Genomic DNA, 22,602 nt, shown 5'->3' on the forward strand with positions numbered 1-22,602 from the left:
CCAATCCTTGCCTCAGGGTCTACTTCTGAGGAAACCCAATCTAAGACCTAAACCAGAATTTAGATTAAAAGGCAAAGAGTCTCACACATGACTCAAAATGGCTTTGCAATTCAAAATGGCACAGTCTTGAGAAAACTCATAAGGAGTTTCTTCTTACATTGCCTACACAGTTTTCAGGTTAGTGAAGATGGAATTGATCCCAAAGCCTATGACTTCTCATGTGTGCCTCTCTTCTAGCTTCACATCTCCTATGCTATTCCTTTTCTAAATCCAGACAGAAACTTCAAAGCTTTCTCCAGTGCAAAGCTAAAATCATAGTTTCATGAATACAGGCCAGAAACAGCTAAGGACAATGTATATGCATTTAACTCTTTTTTTTGGAGGCCACCTAAAGGAAATAATTTCCGCAGATCTTTTTTCTAAATAAAAAAAATTTAATAACATACTGTTATGAAAAAAGTCAGATAAGAGAGGAATAGAGAGTAAACAAAGTGCCCACCTAATCACTTACTCTCTCACACCCACTCCCCTTTCCAAATACTTTACTATTAAAACTTGCTTTATTTCCCAAATGTTTACTGTGAAAACACAATTGAGTGTATTTCCATACCTCTTCTGATGCACTTATAAAAATACAGCTATTATTTTTTACATAAACTGGGTTATACTCTACATATTGTGTGACTTGCTTCTTTTTTGAGGCAAAAGTAGTTATAATGTAAAAATATTCACTAATAAACCAACTACTTATAAAATTAATTCATTCTCAAACACCTTTCCCTGGTTAACACTAGTTTCTATCCTCACCGATTGTTATATTATGACATCAGTCAAATTACTGGCAAAATTATATCCAGGAGCTCTCCATTTTTAAAAATAATGAACTAAGTGATCCAGGGTAACTCCCTCTCTAAAGACAACAATAAAATAGGTCTAAATAGAGAAAATATCTTCTTAATACTACCAAGGATCTGGTAAGATAGTGAGGCATTACCAGACCAAGAAAGGGGTTGGGGGTAAGGAGGCCTAAGCCACTTATACCGGGGGTAGGGGGTGTTGGTTGCTCTAGAGCAGTGACCCTCAAACCTGGAAAGCTTGTTGAAACATATCCCCAGAGATCCTGATTTATCTGTAGCTTGCATTTCCACTAAGTGATAGTGATATTGCTGGTCTGAGGACCACACTTCAATTGCCCCTGATCTAGACAAGAGACTGGGACAGTTGGGGAAGAGGAAAGTACAGAAATGATGTGGGGAACACATACCATGCCAGAGACTCCATGGGATATCAACCCCTCATTCCATCTTCCCCTTCTCACCTTCATCTCTCAACAGGTTTGGGATCCCACTGTTGCTTTTGGCCACTTGACTAGGGTCATCTGTCAATCCTCAGGAAAGAGCTAAGATGCCACAGCTCTCTGATTTTATGACAGAGGTGGCACTTTGTTGGAGTAGGGAAAGGACAGTCTTTAAAAAATGGTGCTGGAACACAGGTTTTCCATATGGGAAAAAAAAATTAAATCAGATGCCTGCCTTAACTATTTACAAAAAATAAATTCCAGGGAGTTAATGACCCAAATGTGAAAGAGAAAACAATAAAGCTTTTAGAAGACAGATCATCTTGATGACCTTAAGGAGGAAAGATTTCTTAAACAAGACATAAAAAGCCCTAACCTTAAAATTAACACCTGTTCATCAAAGGTACCATTAAAAGGACAAAAACAAAAGCCACAGAGTGGGAAAAGATATTTGTAATCCATTTAAAACAAATGACTAGTATCCAGAATATACAAGTATCTTTCATAAATTAATGAGAAAAAGACACTAATTCAATAGAAAATGAACAAAAGAATTAGAACAGGCATTTCACAAAAGAGGAAATCCTGAAGGGCAAATAAATATTAAAAAAAGGTCTCCAGTCTTAAATAATTATTTAGAACCATAACCAAATACCATTACATGGCTGTCAAATTGCAAAAATGAAAATCTAATAATACCAAGTACTGACAACAGAATAAACTCTCATATACTAAGAAAACATTTAAACCCATTTAGTGTTATCTAGTAAAGTTGAAGATATACATATACTACTGACTTCTAGATATACACCTTAGACTACCCTTATGTGCACCAGGATGTACAAGATGTTCACAGCTGCACTGTTCATAATTATCAAAAGCTTAGGGGGAAAATTCAAATGCCCATCAACAGTAGAATAGATTTTAAAATTATGGTATATTCTTTCAATGAAATATTTCACAGTAAAGAAAACAAATGAATTAAAGATAAAAGCAACATGAATGAATTATACAAAATAACGTTGAGTAAAAAATGCTCATAAATATATACAACATGATACCATTTATACAAAGTTTGAAATCAGGAAAAACTAATTCGTATTGTTTTAGGTGGTACATACACTGGTATAAAAAAGCAAGGATATTATTATTATAAATTTCAGAATCGTGGTTAGCTGTGGGAAGATGGAGAGTGTTAAGACTGGTAAGCGATAGAGACATTTTGGGGTGCTAATAATGTTCTATTTCTTGACATGCAAGTAGGTTTTACTAGCCTTTGGTTTACAACTATTTGTTAAACTATATATATGAGGTTAATGCATCTTTTTGAGGCATATTTTACAATTAAAAAAAATGTTAAAAAAAAAGACATATTGTCCCTGCAGTCAGATTGATCTCATTAAACTTGATCTACAGTTTACTAAGTGTGAAATCTTCACCAATTCATAAAACCTCTTGAAATGTGGGCTCCTCAGTTTTACCATTGAGATAATAATATATATCTTGCATATTGTGAGGTGTAGATAAGATAACATACGTAAGTGTCCAATGGTGCCTGGTTCACTAAATAGAAACATAAGATGCTTCTGCATTGAATGATTTAGTATTGTAAAGATGTTAATTCTCTCTAAATTGAGTTACAGATCCAACCAAAATCCTATTTTTGTTAACAACAAACTAAAAAAAATTTCTAGAAAGCCATCTGTTTTACCATACCATTACTGGTTTTGCTACAAGATAATCTGCAGCATGAATTCTCGATAGGGGTAATATTACTCCTAGAAGGGCAAAAATTGATTCTTGGGAGTGAAAAAAACTTAGTTATTAAAATGGTTTGTGGCCCTCCAAAGCTTGTTCTTATCTAGCAAATTCTCACTCATTAGTATTTAATTTCTCTCATTAGGGAGAAATTAAATTAATTAATTTAAATTAAATTTTGATTGACTTTTTTCCTTAGGGATGGTGATGATAAAAAAAACGTTGAGAAACACTGATCTATAATATATTCTGAAGCAGCTGAATCTCCTATGAGGAAAGAAAACGACAGAATAATCACAGTTTTTGGAAATGAGAAAATTAGGCTATAATGCTATCCAGAAGAGCTGGATGGGGAAAAGGAAAATGAATAAGGAGAAGGTATTCAGATTTTTCTGTAAACACAAGTCCAAGCTGTGCTTTCAAATCTTGTATAGAAATTTTAGGAAAATGCTTAGAAATGAGAAGAAAATGCTGTTACAAGGAGTAATAATTCTAGTTTTGAGAGGAAAAGCCAGGAAGTGGTAACCCAAGAATTTCAGAAGAACCTGATGTCCCTTTCTCCCATTTAAGGAAAAGCAAGATGGATAAATTTATTTTTAAGATAGTTAATGTTTCTGAAAGACATATGGATGTCAGTAAGTTTCAATGAACTAAGGGATGACTGCATAAGGATTTATTCTAATCAGTAACCATGCTATTTGGGGCAAATGAATTGCTTTCAATATTAACATCTTTCGCACAAATTTTTTCCCCTTTTCAAAAAGGAACATTTTTCATATCCATACTTTTTTCTTCCTTGAGGAAGACTGGCCCTGAGCTAACATCCGTGGCCATCTTCCTCCACTTTATATGGGACGCCGCCACAGCATGGCTGAACAAGCGGTGCATCCGTGCGCGCCCGGGATCCGAACCTGCGAACCCCAGGCCGCTGCAGCGCAGTGCACGCACTTAACTGCTTGCGCCACCGGGCCGGCCTCTCATACCCATACTTTTAATCGCCTTTTCCATCCTAAATCTTGTACAATTTCCTCAGACAAATTTCTCTCCTTTCTCCATTTTATTTGAATAGGAAAAAAGTGAAGTAACCAGATATTAAGATGTTAAGACAAGTGAAATGACTTGGGTTTGCTCCAGACTATCAAAGAAATCAGCAGCACAACACAGGTCTCCCTATTCTAAGACCAAGGACTTTTGACTATAATTTACTGATAGAGAGCCTAAGTTTGGAAGTTGATTCTGTGATTGATTTCTTCCTTAATAGTGCAGAGCTCCCTAATCAACTGTGAGTTTTCCAAACTTATTAAAAATAAATGAAGAAGATAAAAGGTAAGATAATCAGTTTCTGAAAATGAGAAAATTAAAAATAAACACGTATTAAAAATACATGAAAAGTTAAAAAGAAAGAAAATCCTTCCTATGACAAAGAAGCATAAAAAGCAAGAAAAGTTTATGGAAGATATTAGTAAATGAGAAAATACATAATTAAGGCATTGCTTTTTTAATGTAAAAGACAATTTGATCATATTTAAACTAAAAGCTTCAAAACTGATTTTGAAACATTTATTACAATATTAATAATAATTATCCACTACAATGTGATAGAAAACACATTTGAATATTAAAGACAATGACGTGTGTTATTCACTCCATAAAAGATTATAATTATCTGCAGACTTTAATAGTGCATTCATTCAGTCAACCCCTATGGAAGATCAATTCCTTGTATAAATTCACTTCTTCAAATCCACAAAACTCATATATTCAGTCATTTCTCTAAATCCAGTAAGCTTTTCATCATAAAACCACACTTCTCTAACACTAAAACTTGAGGATATACAGAGTAACCATATCAACACTCAATATTACTGCTAAATTTGGCTTGCAAAGAACACCTTAAATAGCCTGTCACCATGACCTTTCGATGCCAAAAGAAAATGAAGTTTCTCAACAATTTTTTTAACAGAAATGATCCTTGGATTCTAAAATTCCATAACACCATTAGATACTGTATGTGCTTTATTTTAAAAAATTTAATCAAGAAAAATGAACTCAAGTATCTTAAAGAAGCTGTAAATTTTTACTTACATATTCAGGTTTTAGTTTTTTATCTCCTCCTCTCACAGCCACTTTTTCTAGTTTATCTATAATGGGCCCAATCATTTCCTCATCTTTAAGCTGAAGCTCTTCATGTATTATTTCTATATCTCGAATAGGATCTACACTTCCTTCAACATGCGTGATATCATCATCTTCAAAAGCACCTAAAATGAATTAGAGGGAAGCAATTCAATAAACAAATGATACAGAAGGTCATTACTAGAGTGAGTAAAGATTCCTAGAAGGTTAACAATTTATTCAAATTATTCTGAATTCTTGCAAGTAGGACATAGTATTTTTTTTTCCTATTTAGCAATATCTAGGGCACTAGCAACAAAACAGTAGTTCAAGAGCCTCAACATTTCAAAAACTAATTGAAATAAATAAAATTATGATCTTTACAAAAAGAAAATTATGCTCCAGAACTACTGGTATTTGGGTTTGGTACATTAAAAGATACTGAATTCCAGGCATGAGAGCCTGAAGTTCCAAACTGCACTATTAGGGTTTCCAAGGGAAACCGCATTTAGGGGCGGGGCGGGGGGGGGTGAGGGGGTGGGGCGGGGGGGGGGTGAGGAGGGGAGGTGAAATCATCTGGCAGACCTCTTCCCTGCTTCAATCTACTTTATCACTGTGGTTCTGACGGTGATTAGATAATGAACCACTCAGACACACAATTTACACAGCAGCTAATTTCATCGGCCTGATTTGAGGGTATGGTTTTTAGGGGGCTATCAAAGAAGCAGATGAAGGTGCATTTGTCATATATGAGTGACAACCATTCACACCATCTGAACAAAATGGTGCTGGCCCTTATTAGAAACACATGCTATTATCACATATTTAAAGTGCAGTTGAAGCCATAATTTCAAATTGCCAACTGGAAACATAAGGGTAAAACAACCAGATATTACTGAAACATGTGTACTGACTTTATGCCCTTTTGAAGACATAATGTGGCAACACAATTCAACTGGGATTTACTCAAATTACCAGATAAAGAACAGTATAACAAAAATGAACAAATACCAAGAAATATTATAAACAGAAAGCAATGATACACCCACAAAACAATACATTTATAAACAAATTAATTTAATTAAAATTACCAATTAGATTATACTCCCAAAACGAGATGTTTTCAAACATAAAGTATCAATTATTTTAGATAGAGGAATCATAGGAATCATGACAGACAGTTTGATAAGAGAAAAACAGTGACTATAGCTCATTCTTATATACCCAAGACCAAGATATTCTCATTACAGGTTACAAAGTTTTTAAACATAATTTTCCACAATTAAAAATAATTAAGCTTGTATCTTAATGAGGACTTATTCAGTAATAATAATAAAAAAACATAAGTATATTATTGAAATTAAAATATAAGTATTTAAAATAATAAGTATTCTTGGCATACAACTGACGTTGTATTATATAATGCCAAATTCGCATGAACAAAATTACCAAGAAATAAGGAGGTACATTATATCTTACTAATAAACACACTAGACAAACAGTGGTTTAGGTAAATTTTTTGAATATTTGAAAAGTATGAAAGAAGTCTCTCTGGAAGCACAATATTATTTACTTCTTATGATTTGAGGCACCTTACACAAATGGCACAATAAAAGAGGAAAATAAAAATAAAAGTTAGCTTCCTGGCAGTCAGAGCAACAAAGGAAACGTGGTCAGTTCAGTTGTAGAAATAACTACATTTTATATGACACTCAGAATGAAAAATATCCTATATAGTCATTTTTATGTAGGAGCCAAAGGGAAACTACAGCGATGTCCTCAACAACATCCCTATGGTAAATGCACCAGCAGGTTTTAATGTCAATTTCTTAATTACAACCCTCAATTTTAACCAAGTGGATAATAGAGAGAAACTTAGTAATTGCAATTCTTCTGGAAGCAAAGGAAATAAAGCTCTCTGATGATCTGAACTATTCCAAATAGAAAACCTAGAATAAAGTGGGGGAGGGAAACCACTTGTCTATTTTATAATCTTCAAATTATTCTCTAGATTGTACCTTGCTTGGAGTTTGCCAAGGATTAGGCTAGGAAAGGAGTTATGGCTGGATCATCACTAATCCATTCCCCCTACTATAGGGAAAAACTCAAACACAGACCCTATACACTCTCAACTGCATTGTTGTTCCTATGCCTGAAAGTTAGTATCATTATTATACTCATTTGTATGTGAGGTGGTAACATACTATGAGAATAACTTAAGTTTATTTTTGATAATAAATATTGCCAAAAATTAAGTGAAGGGAACAATAAAGTTATCCTTTAAAATTGAATAGCCTTGTGATAAAATGAGGCCTAAAACAGCTGTAAAACACAAGTTTACAGAAAATTTGGCGGCCATCTGGGCAACTTTCCATTTCTTAGAAGTAAAAAACTAGAGATTACTTTCAGAAGACATGCTCTCAGGTCAACAAACTACGCTTACATTATAGCATTCCTTCACATCTTACCTTTTTAGTACAAGATTTAGCGGTTAAGAATAAGGGCTTTGAAGTCAGACCAGCTTACTGGCCATAAAATCTTAGACAAATCACTTAAGTTCTAACGATCTCATTTTCACATCTTTAAAATGAAGATGTTTCTACCTCTCAGAGAACGGGTATGATTAAATCAGATAATATATGTAAAGTGCTTAGCAGAGAGCCCAACACATAGAATTCTTTTAGTAATTGGGGCATATACTATTTTTTTTATGATGTGGGAATTACTAATTTAGAAGAAATTCCATAGTAATATACTCAAATATTAATTTTGAGTAATATTGTTTCATGTTACTCAATTCACCTCGGAACAGGTTAAAATAAACTTGGTGAGTTTACAGGTTTTTTTCCCCACTGATTCTTACTAGCTCACCAGAATATTTTTACCCTAATCCATGGTCAAAGTTATTTACTTCAACTTCACATTAACTAAAGCAATTATTATCATAATTGTTATAGTTATCACAATTCCCCTTTGGGGGATACACTATATTGGTAAAGAAGATGACATTAGTCATCTTGAAGATTATACTGTATGATACTGAATTGCTTGGTGACATTTCAATTCTCTTTCAGTTCTTCTATGTCAAAGAGAAAGTCTCAGTTTGATGTTGTTAGTCTTTCTAACATTTATAAATTTACCTTTTTATCCACAGAGTAGGTCTCAGCCTCAGAGCTTCTAAAGGCTAAAAAATTTTAAATATGTAGTTTCATTGTATTTATTTTTATTATCTTCAATTTTGGCAAGTGATACGAATTTTCCACTTATGTTAGTGACAAAGTTTCCTGTTTAAATAAATTTAGCCAAAAATGTGAGATCATATTTTTTGGTAAAATCAAGAAATGTCTGAAAATGTTAACTATGGTCATTTTGGTGGTGGGATGTTATCTTGTTTTTAAAAACTTTTTGGTAGTACTATTCTGTATAAAGTGGGGGAATGAGGGCACATTGCTGTGCAATACTTTAGCTGGGACCAGTCAGGGAGACTTCTGAGGAGATGACATTCAAGTTGAGACCAGAATGGCCAGAATGAGGCAGTAATGTGAAGATCTGAGGGAAGAGGGTTCTAAGAAGAAAGTATAAAAACCTTAAAATGGGAACAAGCTTGAAGTGTTTCAGAAATAGAAATAAGGTCAGCGTGGGTGAACCACAGCAGAGGATGGTAAATAGAGTTTAAGCTGGAGAAGTAAAGCAGTTCACATAGGTTTGTGAGCCACGGGAGCCTGGATTTTATTCTAGCTGTAATGGAAAGCCATTGATTGGAGAGTTTTAAATTAAGGGGAAGTAGGGTGATAATATATGATTTATGATTTAAAGAGGCCACTTTGGCTACTTTAAAAACAACAGACTCTAAGGGAGGGGACAAGAGTGATGGCAGAAAGACTAAGTTAGGAGGTGGCTGTAGTGGTGCAGATGAGAGATGACAAGATGAGTGGTAGCTTGAAATAAAATTGTAGCCATAGAGAAGACGAGAAGTGTTCATACCAGGAATATATTTTACAGATGCACTACATGCAGGATGGAAGGTCATGACTGGAGATGTAAAATTGGGAGTTAATCAGACGTGTTTAAAGTTATGGGTCTGAATGACATCATGTAGAGAGCACTCCTACATTCAGATATTTGATAGGGAAGGAGGATATGGCAAAAGAGACCAAGAAGGGGTAGCAAAGTCAGAGAAAAAGTAGGAGTATGATCTTATGGGAGTGAAGGAAAGAAAATGTTTCAAGAAAGAAGGAGTATAGTCGGCCCTCTATATCCACGGGTTTCGCATCCACGGATTCAACCAACCGCAGATTGCAATTTCATGGATATGGAGGAATTAATAACTCGCGAAGACAGAAGGATGGCTGAATTCACTACACTATGCTATTTTTTATAAGGGACTTGAGCATTTGTGGATTTTCGTATCCTTGGTGGGTCCCTGAAACAATCCCCCACGGATACCAAAGGACGACTGTATCCAACCGTGTCAGAGGCTGTTTAGAAAAGAAATATCGGGCCAACCTAGTGGCTTAGCGGTTGGGTGTGCGCGCTCCGCTGCTGGAGGCCCGGGTTCAGATCCCGGGTGTGCACAGACGCACCGCTTCTCCGGCCACGCTGAGGCCGCGTCCCACATACAGCAACTAGAAGGATGTGCAGCTATGACCTACAACTGTCTACCGGGGCTTTGGGGGAAAAATAAAATAAAACAAAATTTTTAAAAAAATTAAAAAAAAAAAAAGAAAAGAAAGATGAGTACAGAAAGCTGATCACTGATTCTGGCAAAAAGTGGTTGAGAAATACTTTAATAGCTATATCCCTTTTCACAAGTGTCTATTTCTTCCATATATCAGAGATGGGAATACTATGACTCAAGGACGTAAACATGGACCTATCCTCCTATTTCTTATAACTCAAGAGTACAAAAGAACTAAACTTTAGCATTTCTAAATTCATTCAGGTTTTGAAAATATTCCTCTCTATATATACTCTATAATTAGTAGAATTATAGAGTATATAATTATACTCTATTATAGAAGGTAAACCACCATAAGATTTCTTATAGTCTTTGAAAGAGATCATTTATCAGTCAAGAAGATGGCCCACTTAGAAATCATAGCCACCTTCAAAGTTTCACATTCCAGGTAAGCTTGCATAAATAAATGCTGAAACAAAAATCAACCAACTGCAAGTTGGTCAACCAACTGATACAGAATCATTGACACCATACATGTCACCAAGAATAAAAGCAGTAAAATCAAGTCACATATATGGCTTCAGACTCCTCCAAGGTAGCTCTATGCCAAAAGACAGTGGTGCAATGTCTTCAGAGTTCTAAAGAAAGAAATTGTGACTCAAGAATTTTATATTCAGTCAATCTGTTTTTTCATTGTCAAGAATAGAGATTAATGGCAAATAGACTCTGCACTTGATATACTCTAATATATAAATAAGACTAAGCAACCACAGGAATTATGTTAATAAAATAGACCATATGTATTATAAAAAGAATAACTATTAAAAGTTAAGAACAATAACATAAAAATTTGGAGATAGGGAGGGGGGAGGTAAAAACGTAAGTGGGCTCATTTCCTCATCATTCACAAGAAGGAATCAATAGATGCCAGATGAAAATAAAACATGTAATTAAAAATAATTTCTCCAACTTTTTAGTGTTTTCATGATCCTTTTTCTTAACTGTGGCAGGATTATTTAAGAACACATCTTTTGTGAAAAAACTACCTGAAGTTCAGTAATTTCTTCTATATTACTTCAGCTCTTTTTTTCTTTCAAACTCAATAAAATAAAATTTAGTATTATATTTAAAAATAGCACATTAATAATCACATTTATATAAAATTGTTTCACTCTTAATAACACTGATCAAATGCTAATGAAAATAATTTCTGGGCAGTGAGGTATTGAGCAATTTTTTAATCTTCTTTATAAGGTTTGTCTTGCTTAAACTTTTTATAATGAACATGCATTGTTTATAAACAAAATAAGTCATTTTTTAAAGTCATTCTTTTTCAAACACAATAAACAAGTTTAATTTGCAGACAAATTGCACAAATTTTAGTTAAAATTTTGGTTTTGCAGTGACTAGCCAAAAGAAAAAAACCACTATTACCATAAAAATTATTTTGTATCTATACACCTATATATATATATATATATATATATAAAGGGTGACTGAAAATAACATTAACTATAATAAACCCTCATTATTAAGCCAATTTGCTATAGGAGAAAATTAACCATACGCTAGGCTCAAACTGGATTTCATCACAAAGATTTTTTACCTAACAATCTTGCAATGTTTCCTTTCACAACAACGCACCTTTTTCAAACCTTCTTGACTTCTCTCACATTTCCAACACTTTCCTCTTCTCTTCTGCTATCCAGTAGAGGACCTAATCATTCTCACTTCACAGGGAAATGCATATCATCTTTGGAACACCAAACTCCCTTTTGTTTTTACCCAATCTTTCCTTCTTTTCAGCATTATAAGGGAAAATGTTACCTTCTACTGTTTATGGCCAATCTCTCTACCATCTCTGCTCTAGATCTTATCCTCTCCCAATCTGCTCCACAGATTGTTCTATTTCGTTAAGACCTCAACCTATTATGCCTCTCTCTCTCTCTCTCTCTCTCATATATTTGTATCATACCCATGTCCACTAATACCTTCCCATCAACATTTAAGTAGGCTTAAGATTCTACATTAAATCAATCACGTCAGTCACCCTTGGGCATTAATTTCCATTCCAGCTGATGCTTTCTTTCCTCCAGTTCAGAGCCAAACTTCTTGAAAGAGCTGTCTGTACCTGCTCTCTCCACTTCTTTACTTCCTATTTAAAACATGACCACTGCAGTTAGGAATACACCTCTACCATGCTAACAGAAATTGATCTCAAAAAGGACATCAATGATTTGCCTTCATGATGCTAAATCAAACACCCATTCTTCAGGAATCTTTAATGACCTCTCAGTAGCATCTAACTTCAGAGCATTGACATAGTCTCTTCCATTGCTTCTTTCTAACCACATTCTCCTGATTGTCTTCTATTTCCTCTGGCCATTTCTTCTCGGGTATTCTTTTTCTTGCTCTAACTACCCTATAAATGTTGATATCTCTCTTAGCTCTCTTCTCTTATCCCTCTATTATACACTCATTAACAGAATTTCCAGCTCAGAACTCCCTGAGTGGCTCCAGTATACTTTGAGGTAATAGGAAATAAAATGAACCAAAAAATACCTTTTTATTTATTATATAAATCATTTCTACTACAAAATCTATTCACTAAGTGAATAAATGCAAAATGTCAATGCTTATACTAAAGTTGTGACTTTTAAAATTTGTATACCTCCTTTACTGAGAACCAGTCAGAATACAGAAATAAGATATGACTTGGTGAGATACATTTGACTATCCATATGGTACTGGACATTCTGCATGATATTTATTTCTTGGTATGATGTGGCTGAAATGAGTTGGCTACTTTCAATTATTATAAATGGACTGAAGATTGATTTACTCAATCTTTACTCTTGAAATTACTCAATTTACTCATTCATTCATTCAAAGCCTATCTTATTCCATAAATTTGAGTAAGAAGGACACATCCATACACTTAAGATGCAAAATCTAACTGGGAAGGATTTCAGAAATAAAAATATACTTCAGAAATTCAGGACTTCCATGAACCACTTTGCTATATTACTACTTAAATTTGGACCATATTCAGTTTTCAGAAGAAAAGCAACCCAGGCTAGACGTAGAAATAGATTTTAAAACACATGATGTATTTAAGTGTACAGACTTCACAGCAGTGCCTTCTAAATCACCTGTCATGGAAACCTTGATATTCCAAATAGCATCTCTAGAGTTTTCTTGGGAATAAGAGGTATGTGGTCAAGATGGACCTATTTGACTTATGTTTTTTCCATCCTCTACCACTATACAATGCAGAATTGAGGAATTCCTTGGTATATAAACCAGTGCATAAACTATCACCCCCTCAACACATATGCAAACCACAATACTGTAAGTGGACTAAATATAAGTCCTAAGCATAAGCGCTAAATATAAGTTCCTCACTTAAAGAAAGCTTGTTTATATATCTAATACTATGCTAAGTCTTGTGAGAATTAAAAATAAAAATGAAAATAATAGGATCTTGGTCTCAATGATTGAACAATCTGGTTGGGAAAACAAATCTAATCTAATAAAAAAGGAGAAATATAGGTTTAATTAATAATAATTAATTATCAAGGCCTTTAAACATAGAAAAAATAGTACAGGTAAAGAAGATGAAGAAAGGTATGACAAGTAATAGAAAAAAGCATCAGAGAAAAGAATAAAGGTTGAAATAAACACAGCTTACTGGAGAGCATACTATAGTGAGAAATTGAAGAGTAGTAGAAGATAAAAACTTGTTACATCAGGTTGGCGTGAAGGGTAGGGAAGTCCAAATAGCAAGGAAAATCTGGATCTCACTTGCTAGTCAATTGGAAGCCAACACTGGTTTTTATGTTAGTGAGTAACAAATGGAAAGCAGCATTTTAGAAAGAACAACCAAAAGTAGGGAACCAGCTAAAAGAGAATTGCTGTACTCCAAATATGGTGAAGCAGAAGTACCCTAGGGTACTAAGGGGAGATATGAATGCAGGACGACTAGCGAGACTTAACTAAAGAAAACAGTGTCAACTAGATAAAAGCAATGAGAGAGAGATCACGACAAGGTTTCAGGCCAAAAGATCTTTATTTGCATCTAAGGTAATATCGACACATGTAATATTCAAAGCCCAAATCAAGTATGAAACCAAAAGGTATTATATAACCAAAGTACAGACTCTAGAAAAAAAGAAATAAAATTATTACACAAATATATTGAATCTTAAATCACAGCACCAAAACATTCTATATACAACATTATTTGACATTCTTGCCAGTTTGTCCTACGTGGTAAATAATAAATGTTTTGAACATCCATATTCTAATTTAGGGTTCCACCAAAATCACTAAAAGGTTAGGGGCCACATTCCTAAAGAAGTAGAAGACAAATTATTAAATATAATGTTGAAATCAAGATAAGGATACCCAGCTCAAAAAAATCATTATCTTTTCAAATTTCTAATCCATTCTTCAAAGTAAAGCTCTACCTTGTGTCAGAACCATGATTTACAACTTCCTTATAATTCCATAGCTTGTTAATATTTAAAGAGAGGGAGAGAGCTAACCTTGCATTGACAATTCACTTAACATCTATGGCTTTATTCATAAACACTGGAAAGTGCCAGTTCCTATGTACTTTCCATAAATGATATGACAAAAATTCTTTATTGAATGGTGGGGAAGAGTGGTTTAAAGAGGGAGTTAAAGCTATTTATCACACTCCAAATGCTCTGATTTAGAAGTGTACTTTAAGCCCAGGTTTTCAGATGCACTTTAAAACTCTAGTCCTAATCTAGATAAAGCCCCTTCCCCTCTTGACAATAAAAGCGATCTGAGCAAAAACAGAATCTAATTCCTAGCTAGATCTCAAGCTTGTAATACTTATCTCCATATTAAATTTAAAAATATGTAGTTTTAACTACTTTCCTTAAGTTAGAAAGTGGGAGAAAGGCATCTCAATTTATTATATTTACTTCAAAAATCAATTTACCTTCTTTTCTTTTTTTAAGGTTTTTTTTTTTTTTTTTTTGTGAGGAAGATCAGCCCTGAGCTAACATCCATGCTAATCCTCCTCTTTTTGCTGAGGAAAACCAACTCTGAGCTAACATCTATTGCCAATCCTCCTCCCTTTTTTTTCCCCCCCAAAGCCTCAGTACATAGCTGTATGTCATAGTTGCACATCCTTCTAGTTGCTGTACCTGGGACGCGGCCTCAGCATGGCCGGAGAAGCGGTGCGTCGGTGTACGCCCGGGATCCGAACCCCGGCCGCCAATAGCGGAGCGCGCGCACTTAACCGCTAAGCCATGGGGCCGGCCCCTCAATTTACCTTCTTAAAGATATCAGGGAACAAGGAGAATTCTGGAACACAGAAGAAAACTAATAAATCATTCTACTAACAAAATTCCACTAAAAAGGATGTAGGTTTAAGTCTCTAAGCCTTTAGAGTTTGAAGCAAATGAAAAGAGTTGTATTAATCAAATTTTAATTACTTTAAATGGATATATTATAGATCTCTGGAGAAATAAAATATTTTGTAAACATATAAAAATGGAAATGATTGGTCTAGTAATGTAAACTTAATTACTTGATGCAATAGCATAAACAGAATAGCATAACTAGACTTGGTGGGTTGTACTTATTTATAATAACGAATCAATAAAAGTAGCCTTTACAGTCTTTAACCTTCATTTTCCAGGGGAAAGCCTATTATTTGAGATATACCAAAGGCCCTAAAGTAATCCGGTCTATGCTACAGGCTAATTATTTAATGCTGGAATAGAAAATAGAACTATGGATAGCCAAAAGAATTTGCTTTTGCTTCACTTCTCTTCCTTCTCCTCTCGCCTCCTCCTCTCTCATTATAGGAAAAGGCTTAAAAATCAAATCTTGGCCAAGAGGAAGAAAACTACCATCCCTTGATATATTCAAAAATTGATCAAGGTTTTCAAAAAGTTTAGTAAAATAAAACGCACATGTGGCTGACTCTGAGGGACTGATCCAAAATTAAAGAAATTATAAATGATTCATGAAGGACTTTTACAGAGTAGTTAACTTATATGGAAGCAATCAAGCAATGCTAGAAGTAAAAATTCATTCCTAATCTTGAGACAAACAGATATTTAGTATAGGGGAGAATAATAAAGTGGGTCAGTCATGTTCTGAGAAACCTTAAAATTTTTTTATTATTTTCTCCTAATTTTAAGGGTTCATATAAATTAAAAGTAATATGCTTTTAAATAGTGACTCAAAAACAAAACATTAAGTAGGAAGGATAAGATGAACAAAGAGAAGAAAAGATAGAGGTAGAAAGACATGAAAAATGTTAAAATTGGAGCTTACATTAGTGTAGTAGCAAGCAAAAAAGCCTTTTGGTTATTACTGACACCACTTAACTGATTAGGAGCAACACATTACAGTATTATACAATATAATTCTTTCAAATGTACAGAACACCAGAAAACTCTGCCTAACAGTTACTGGTATTGTACTTACACTATAGATAATTAGACATCTACACCATCAAGGAATCCTTACAGTCACTTAAAAGTTATGAATTATAACCCAGAGTCAACACCTGTACTTAATGATATTCAGTTGCTCGAAGGTTTTACACTTTTAGTTGCTGCAACATATCAACTCTTTCCAAGGAAGCAGGCAGAAGTACTTTAACGAGAACTAACATTCATCTCTCAACAACATTTTCACTTCTTATTCTATATAATAGATACTTTAAATGTATAAAAGGCAAATTTAATCAATTATACTTAGGATTAATATTTGAGATCCTGCTCTACTTTCAATGTTGAGCTAGCTGCTTTCGCTGTATTTAACCTTCCTAGTAACCATCTCACTAACTTCCTAACTTCTTCATTTAGCCTTCTGCCAGTAGAAAAAGCCCTCTATAAACTGGCCTTGCCCCACTCTCATTCTCCACAAAACCTCAGCTCAAATAAAACTCTTGTACTGACTCCCTAAGCCCTGAAAGTTCTTCAAATTCAACTGTCACTAAATTTTGCCCACTTCTTTCCCTGGGGCTCAAAGATACATATCCTTTCTTTCTATTACAAATCACATCCATCCCTAAAATCCATAGCTTAATTTCCCCTCATCTACAAGGCAATTCTGGAGAGGCCAGGTCTAAAAGATTTCTACCATCCCTGCGTCATAAGAGGAGTTGTAGAGACTGGTTTAGCATAAAGTATGGTAAAATTGATGGTTTAATATATTATCCTAAATATGGCTCCTGGGAAAATCCATTTTTATACTTTTTTAAAGAGTAATGTTGTAAGGAGAGAAAAAAAGCAAAGAAGAAATTAATAAAAACTAGAATTTTATCTTTACTATCAGTACTGTAAGCAATGACTAAAGGAGCCATGTGAACTCTCTGCCATTCAAGAAATAAACTAAATGGCAAATCAGAGCTTTAATTTTTCTAATGTTGGTGCACATTAATACCCCACCTTTCAATCCAACCGACCCACTTTCAATGCTCTCATTTTACATTTTTGGTGCTGTTACTCATCTTTCTACATGGAATATTCTTCCTCCTCACTTCTGCCTTTTGAAAAAAGTTACATACAGCCTTAATTAGATGTCACTGAAATGATATCTCCACGATGATGCCTTCTCTAACCATACCCTCTATCTGAACTGTTAACAATAATCTGTCCATTTTATTCATATGAACTGTAGCACATATATCTAGTATTAGAATATGTGATTCTATCTCCTAGTTACCTAAGCTTGGGGATTCTGTCTTAAATGCCTTTCTAGTTCCCTCTAGTGCCTTGATCAGAGCTGATACACAATTAGGTATAAGGTGAAGTGAAGAATAAAGTAATGAATGAATGAATGAATGTCTCAAGCACTTATTAGCACTCAGAATGAAAAACTGTTAGAGGGGAACTATAGATTCTAGATGAAGCTACACATGCACCACAACAGCAAAGGATCAATTTCACAGCACACAGCAAGATATTCAGCAAGTATTTCAAAGAAACGAGTGCCAAGCATGTCAACCATATAAACTAAGAGAGTAAATAAAGCACAAAACATGGCAAACTGTAATAATAGACATGAGAGGTTTCTTATGTTTCATCTCTTCACCTCTGAATGCTTGACTATTAGTGACGGATATTCTCTTAATTATTTTCTGAGGACTTCTAGGGTGTGTTGCACTGGATTATGCATTATGATACAATTTTAAAAATTTATAAATCAAATTAAGAAGAGGGAACACATAACTATATATTATAACTAAGACCAATAAATGCAGCCATAAAAGAAAAAAGAAGCAAAGGGATTGATCAGCATCAATCAGGATTAAGGAGGGAAGGTTTGAATATAAATGAGGCCTTTTAGGGACAGATATTAGCAAAGGGAAGCAGAGAGTCAAGAGGACATTCCAGGCAGGATGGAAGTGTAAGTACAGCAGAAGTGATTAAGGGCACCGACTCTGGAATCAGACTATGGATTCAAATCTGGATTTCAGACTGATTCATTAGTTGTGTGATTATTTAATTTCTCTATGCCTTAGTTCCCTTGTCTGTAAAATATAAATAATAATACCTACCTCATAAGATTATTCTGAGGATTAAAAGTGATAATATACCTAAAGACCTTAGGATGGTGCCTGGCACATAGTAAGCACTCAAAATATGTTAGCCATACTTATCATCAATGAAAAGCTGAAGACAAAGTATATACCAGTTTCTCAACCTTGGCATGGCACTATTTACATTTTGGGCCAGAAAATTCTTTGTTGTGGGGGCTGACCTGTGCATTCTAGGATGTTTAACAGCACCCCTGGCCTCTACAAACTAGATGCCAGTAACATACACACACGAGCACGCACACATGCACACAGGCACGCACCCCGGCTGAGAAGATCAAAAATGTCTCCAGACATTGCTAACCCCCAGTTGAGAACCATTAATGTACACCAAAAGACAAAGGTGCTATGCAGCAACTGAAAGATGCCACCATAGGTTCAAATGTGCAGCTGTCAATTGATGGAAAGGTTCTAACACTGAGCTGAGGAGCTGCAATTTAATCTCTTCGGTTATAAAATTCTTATGTAGGTTTTCAGAGAAGTGCTCTTGTGGTCTTGCTCTTGCTCACTTACACTCTCTTTCAATGATTCTATCAGTTACGTACAAGATCTAATAGCTTAGAGAGAGACCAGTGGTCACAAACAAAGCAGCTAACTGTTGGGTACTAGTTACAGACATAACATGGAAGTGGTCAAATCTAAAAGGAAAATCTTTACAAAGATTTTTTTTGTCTAGTGGGTAGGAAGAATGATATCAAATTGAGAAGAAATGAAATGTGGCTAGTCATAAAATTGGAGGTGTATAATAGCTAGTTAAAGATACACATCTTAAGAGACATATTTAACATATTCATTGAATGTTAATCACAAAGAGAATGGGGCCAGGAGCTAGAAGGCAAATTTCAGAGATGAGAAAAAGCTGAATAAGATTAGTTTCTGCCTTCAAAGATGTTTACAATCTATTACAGGAGACAGATCAGCACATAATAAATACAAGAAAGTAAACCCAGGAAGAAGGGAAGCAGGGAGCGGGTCAGTACTCAGCACAAGCTGATGAAAACAGACAGACTCAAGGTTTCAAACTGGAACACTTGTGTTATGTAGATGCCATTTAAAATTTAGATTAAGGGGCCGGCCCAGTGGCGCAAGCGGTTAAGTGCGCTCACTCCGCTGCGGCAGCCCGGGGTTCGCCGGGGTTCGCCGGTTGGGATCCCGGGCGCGCACCGACGCACCACTTTGCAAGTCATGCTGTGGCGGCATCCCATATAAAGCAGAGAAGATGGGCATGGATGTTAGCCCATGGCCAGTCTTCCTCAGCAAAAAAAAAAAAAGAGGAGGATTGGCAAATGTTAGCTCGGGGCCGATCTTCCTCACCAAAAAAAAAAAATTTAGATTAAGATTAATGTACAGGTTTTGATGGAAGTATAAATTATTTTTTAATCCCATATTTAAGTGTATCAATGCTGTGATAAGACATAATATCGTCTCCACTAGAGTGTGAAACTGGCGTTTAAATGCTTGAAAAATGTAAACATGTGACAGGTATTAATCAGTCAAGTAAATAGCTGGCTATTAATTTTAAAAATAACTATTTTATAGCTTTATCCATAGTATCAATGGATTATGACTTTTACCTAGTTTTTCTAAGATATGGGGTGGGGGGAATAGAAGGAACGGAAAAAGGAGGACTCACCAAGAACATCTGGTGTTAGAATAGGAAAATGATGGTTTGACTAAATCCACATTACAGGACAGAGATCACATTCTTGGGTCCAAATGAAAAGTACTGTGAAGGTAAATGTCCTAAAACTAGATAACATACCTCACAAAATAATTACACCCTTATAGACAATAACCCACAGTTTTAAAACAAGAGCTGAAGCAGAAGGAATGGTAAGGCCTATAGACATTAAGGACAGGCAAACAACCACACCTTCGGGAGCAGACAGTAAGGTAGGTCACTGTATCCCCAGTATTCTTCCAAGCCAATCCACCCTAATTGGCTCCACAAAATGGGTACCAACCACCTGAGAGATTCCTAGAATTCTACTGCTATCCTCAAGTCCTCAAGATCTAGTCATCACCATCAATAGTTAAGCCAGAGCAAACAATCACCACCAGGTGGTGCCAAATCAAAGCCAGTACCAGAATGGATTTGGCTGGGCCTGTACCTTGCCACACCCCTCACCCCTCTGTGGCTTGCTGTGCAGGGTCACCCCAGTCATTTCATTCATCTAGCAATAAAATGACCTCATATTTTATGCAACTGAAACTTTTGGACCCAGTAGCACATTACAGCAGAGGAGGGGTGGTTACTGTAATACATTCTTTCAAGGGGGGGAGGGGGTTGACATTATAGGCTTATAAAAGAAGACTAGTTACAGAGGAATAAATTTGAAATTTTTTTTGCTTTATGCCACACTTCATTAATATAAACTCAGATAAAGTCTTAAAAGTAATCAGGAAATAATAAATAAGAACGCAGTGTACAAAAAGTTCTGACTAATCAAGACTTTAAATAGTTAAATATGAACACAATTAATGCTTCAAGGCTTTCCCACATGGTTCTACTAATGAACCATGATCTTCAACAAGAACGAAAGGATGTAATATCACTGATCCCCCTGAAGAAAGTTAAATGATCCTATAGCTCTTTTGTCTTGAGAGTATAAAACCTGGGGACTATCGTAATAAAATAAGACAAATCTCCCCGCCACTTCCTTCAATGTAAAAAAAATACGGAAGTTTCTCTAGATTCCTTTAAGAATCACCTCAAAATTTACAGAGAAAGTCTTCATGGAAAACTTATTCCCCTCGATCTCCATCTATCCCCACCACCACCAGATTTTAGTACTGCGTATATATTATACCTGTCAAGATCTGACGACTGTATGTTATGTATTCATCTGAACAGAACCACTACACTTAGTTACAGGCTATCATCAACCAATTCATTCTCTTGCTAAAATCAAGTCATCCAATTACTCCTTGACTAATCAAGGCTGTTTTGGCTTTTTCTTTTTTCAAAAGGTACTCAACAGCATAAACAGTTCACTTACAAGAAATGGAAAGGGGCTAATCAGCAGAATTATTGTTTTGCTGCTACAATTTGCAGTATTTAAATGTAGTTGCTGATTGGACTGAAAGTTTTATGATATAGCATATGAAACTAGTTTAATACAACTGTGAAGCTGTGTAGTGTATTGTCTCGCCACGGCTATACTGGTCTACATTGCAGGATAGACAATTGACTACTTTCTTTAAAATAAAGATATTTTAAAAATAAGTTTCAGTACACTTTCCCACACACATTGGTTTTATAAAGGCAACAAGCTATTAATTGTTGAGCACTATTTTTAAAATTAGCAACTGTGTGCACACACACATATGTGTCTATTACATGTGTATAAAAACCACAATTGCTTGGGTTTTTAATCTACATTTATTTTGGCTTTTAAGCAACAAAAACTAAAGAGACATTATTTAATTATTTGATTATTATTTAAGAAAATAAGGATTATCTAAAACATGTACAATGTTTTAAATACATTACCCCTCATAAAAAATAAAACAGTGGGCGCCACATTTCTAAAATGTGGAGTATTTCAATTACAAGAATAATTCTGGGTGCACACTAACTGTAAAATAAAATTATTATTCATCAGTAGTTACCCTCATCTAATAGAATTTCTGAAAGAATATTTAACAGAATGACTAAAGACTAAAATCTAAACACTAAACTAAAATCTTGAAATTTATTTACTCACTAAAAAATAAGAAAAGATTGATATGTCAAAACTTTGACTGAAAATTTTGAAGAGAGATGAGATTCAGTTTTTAAACTCAGATTTACCTTGTTAAATATGGAGCTACATTAACAAAAAGACAAATATTATTTTGCGGGAGGAAAACATGCTTTTATGGTAAAATGAATAGTTTGGCTTTTTTTAAAACCTTAAAACACAGCCAAATTCTTTATACATTAAAATAATGCTGTGCACTAACCATCAACAAGAACTTACATATAGAGAGGAAAACACAGGCATAAATAGGATTAAAAGAATTTCTGAATCTTTTATATATGTGCACATACATTACATAAGTAATACTCTATAGGCATATATTTTGCATGTTAAGACTCATCTAAAAATGAAATTCTACACAGAATTGTAAAATTATACTTCCATCAAACGTCTGATAGGACCATTCAACATATACCTA

General features: G+C 34.7%; 1 protein-coding gene across 1 annotated transcript in view; it reads right to left on the reverse strand.

Annotated features, from left to right (window-relative positions):
• Positions 1 to 22,602, reverse strand: part of OLA1 (Obg like ATPase 1) — a 174,095-nt gene that overhangs the window by 65,910 nt on the left and 85,583 nt on the right. The window contains exon 5 of the mRNA XM_058549279.1: positions 5,141 to 5,316. Coding sequence (XP_058405262.1) covers positions 5,141 to 5,316 — 176 coding nt within the window. The remainder of the gene's footprint in view (positions 1 to 5,140; positions 5,317 to 22,602) is intronic.

This window comes from Diceros bicornis, chromosome 10, assembly GCF_020826845.1.
Source record: "Diceros bicornis minor isolate mBicDic1 chromosome 10, mDicBic1.mat.cur, whole genome shotgun sequence".
In the NCBI taxonomy this organism is placed as follows: domain Eukaryota; kingdom Metazoa; phylum Chordata; class Mammalia; order Perissodactyla; family Rhinocerotidae; genus Diceros; species Diceros bicornis.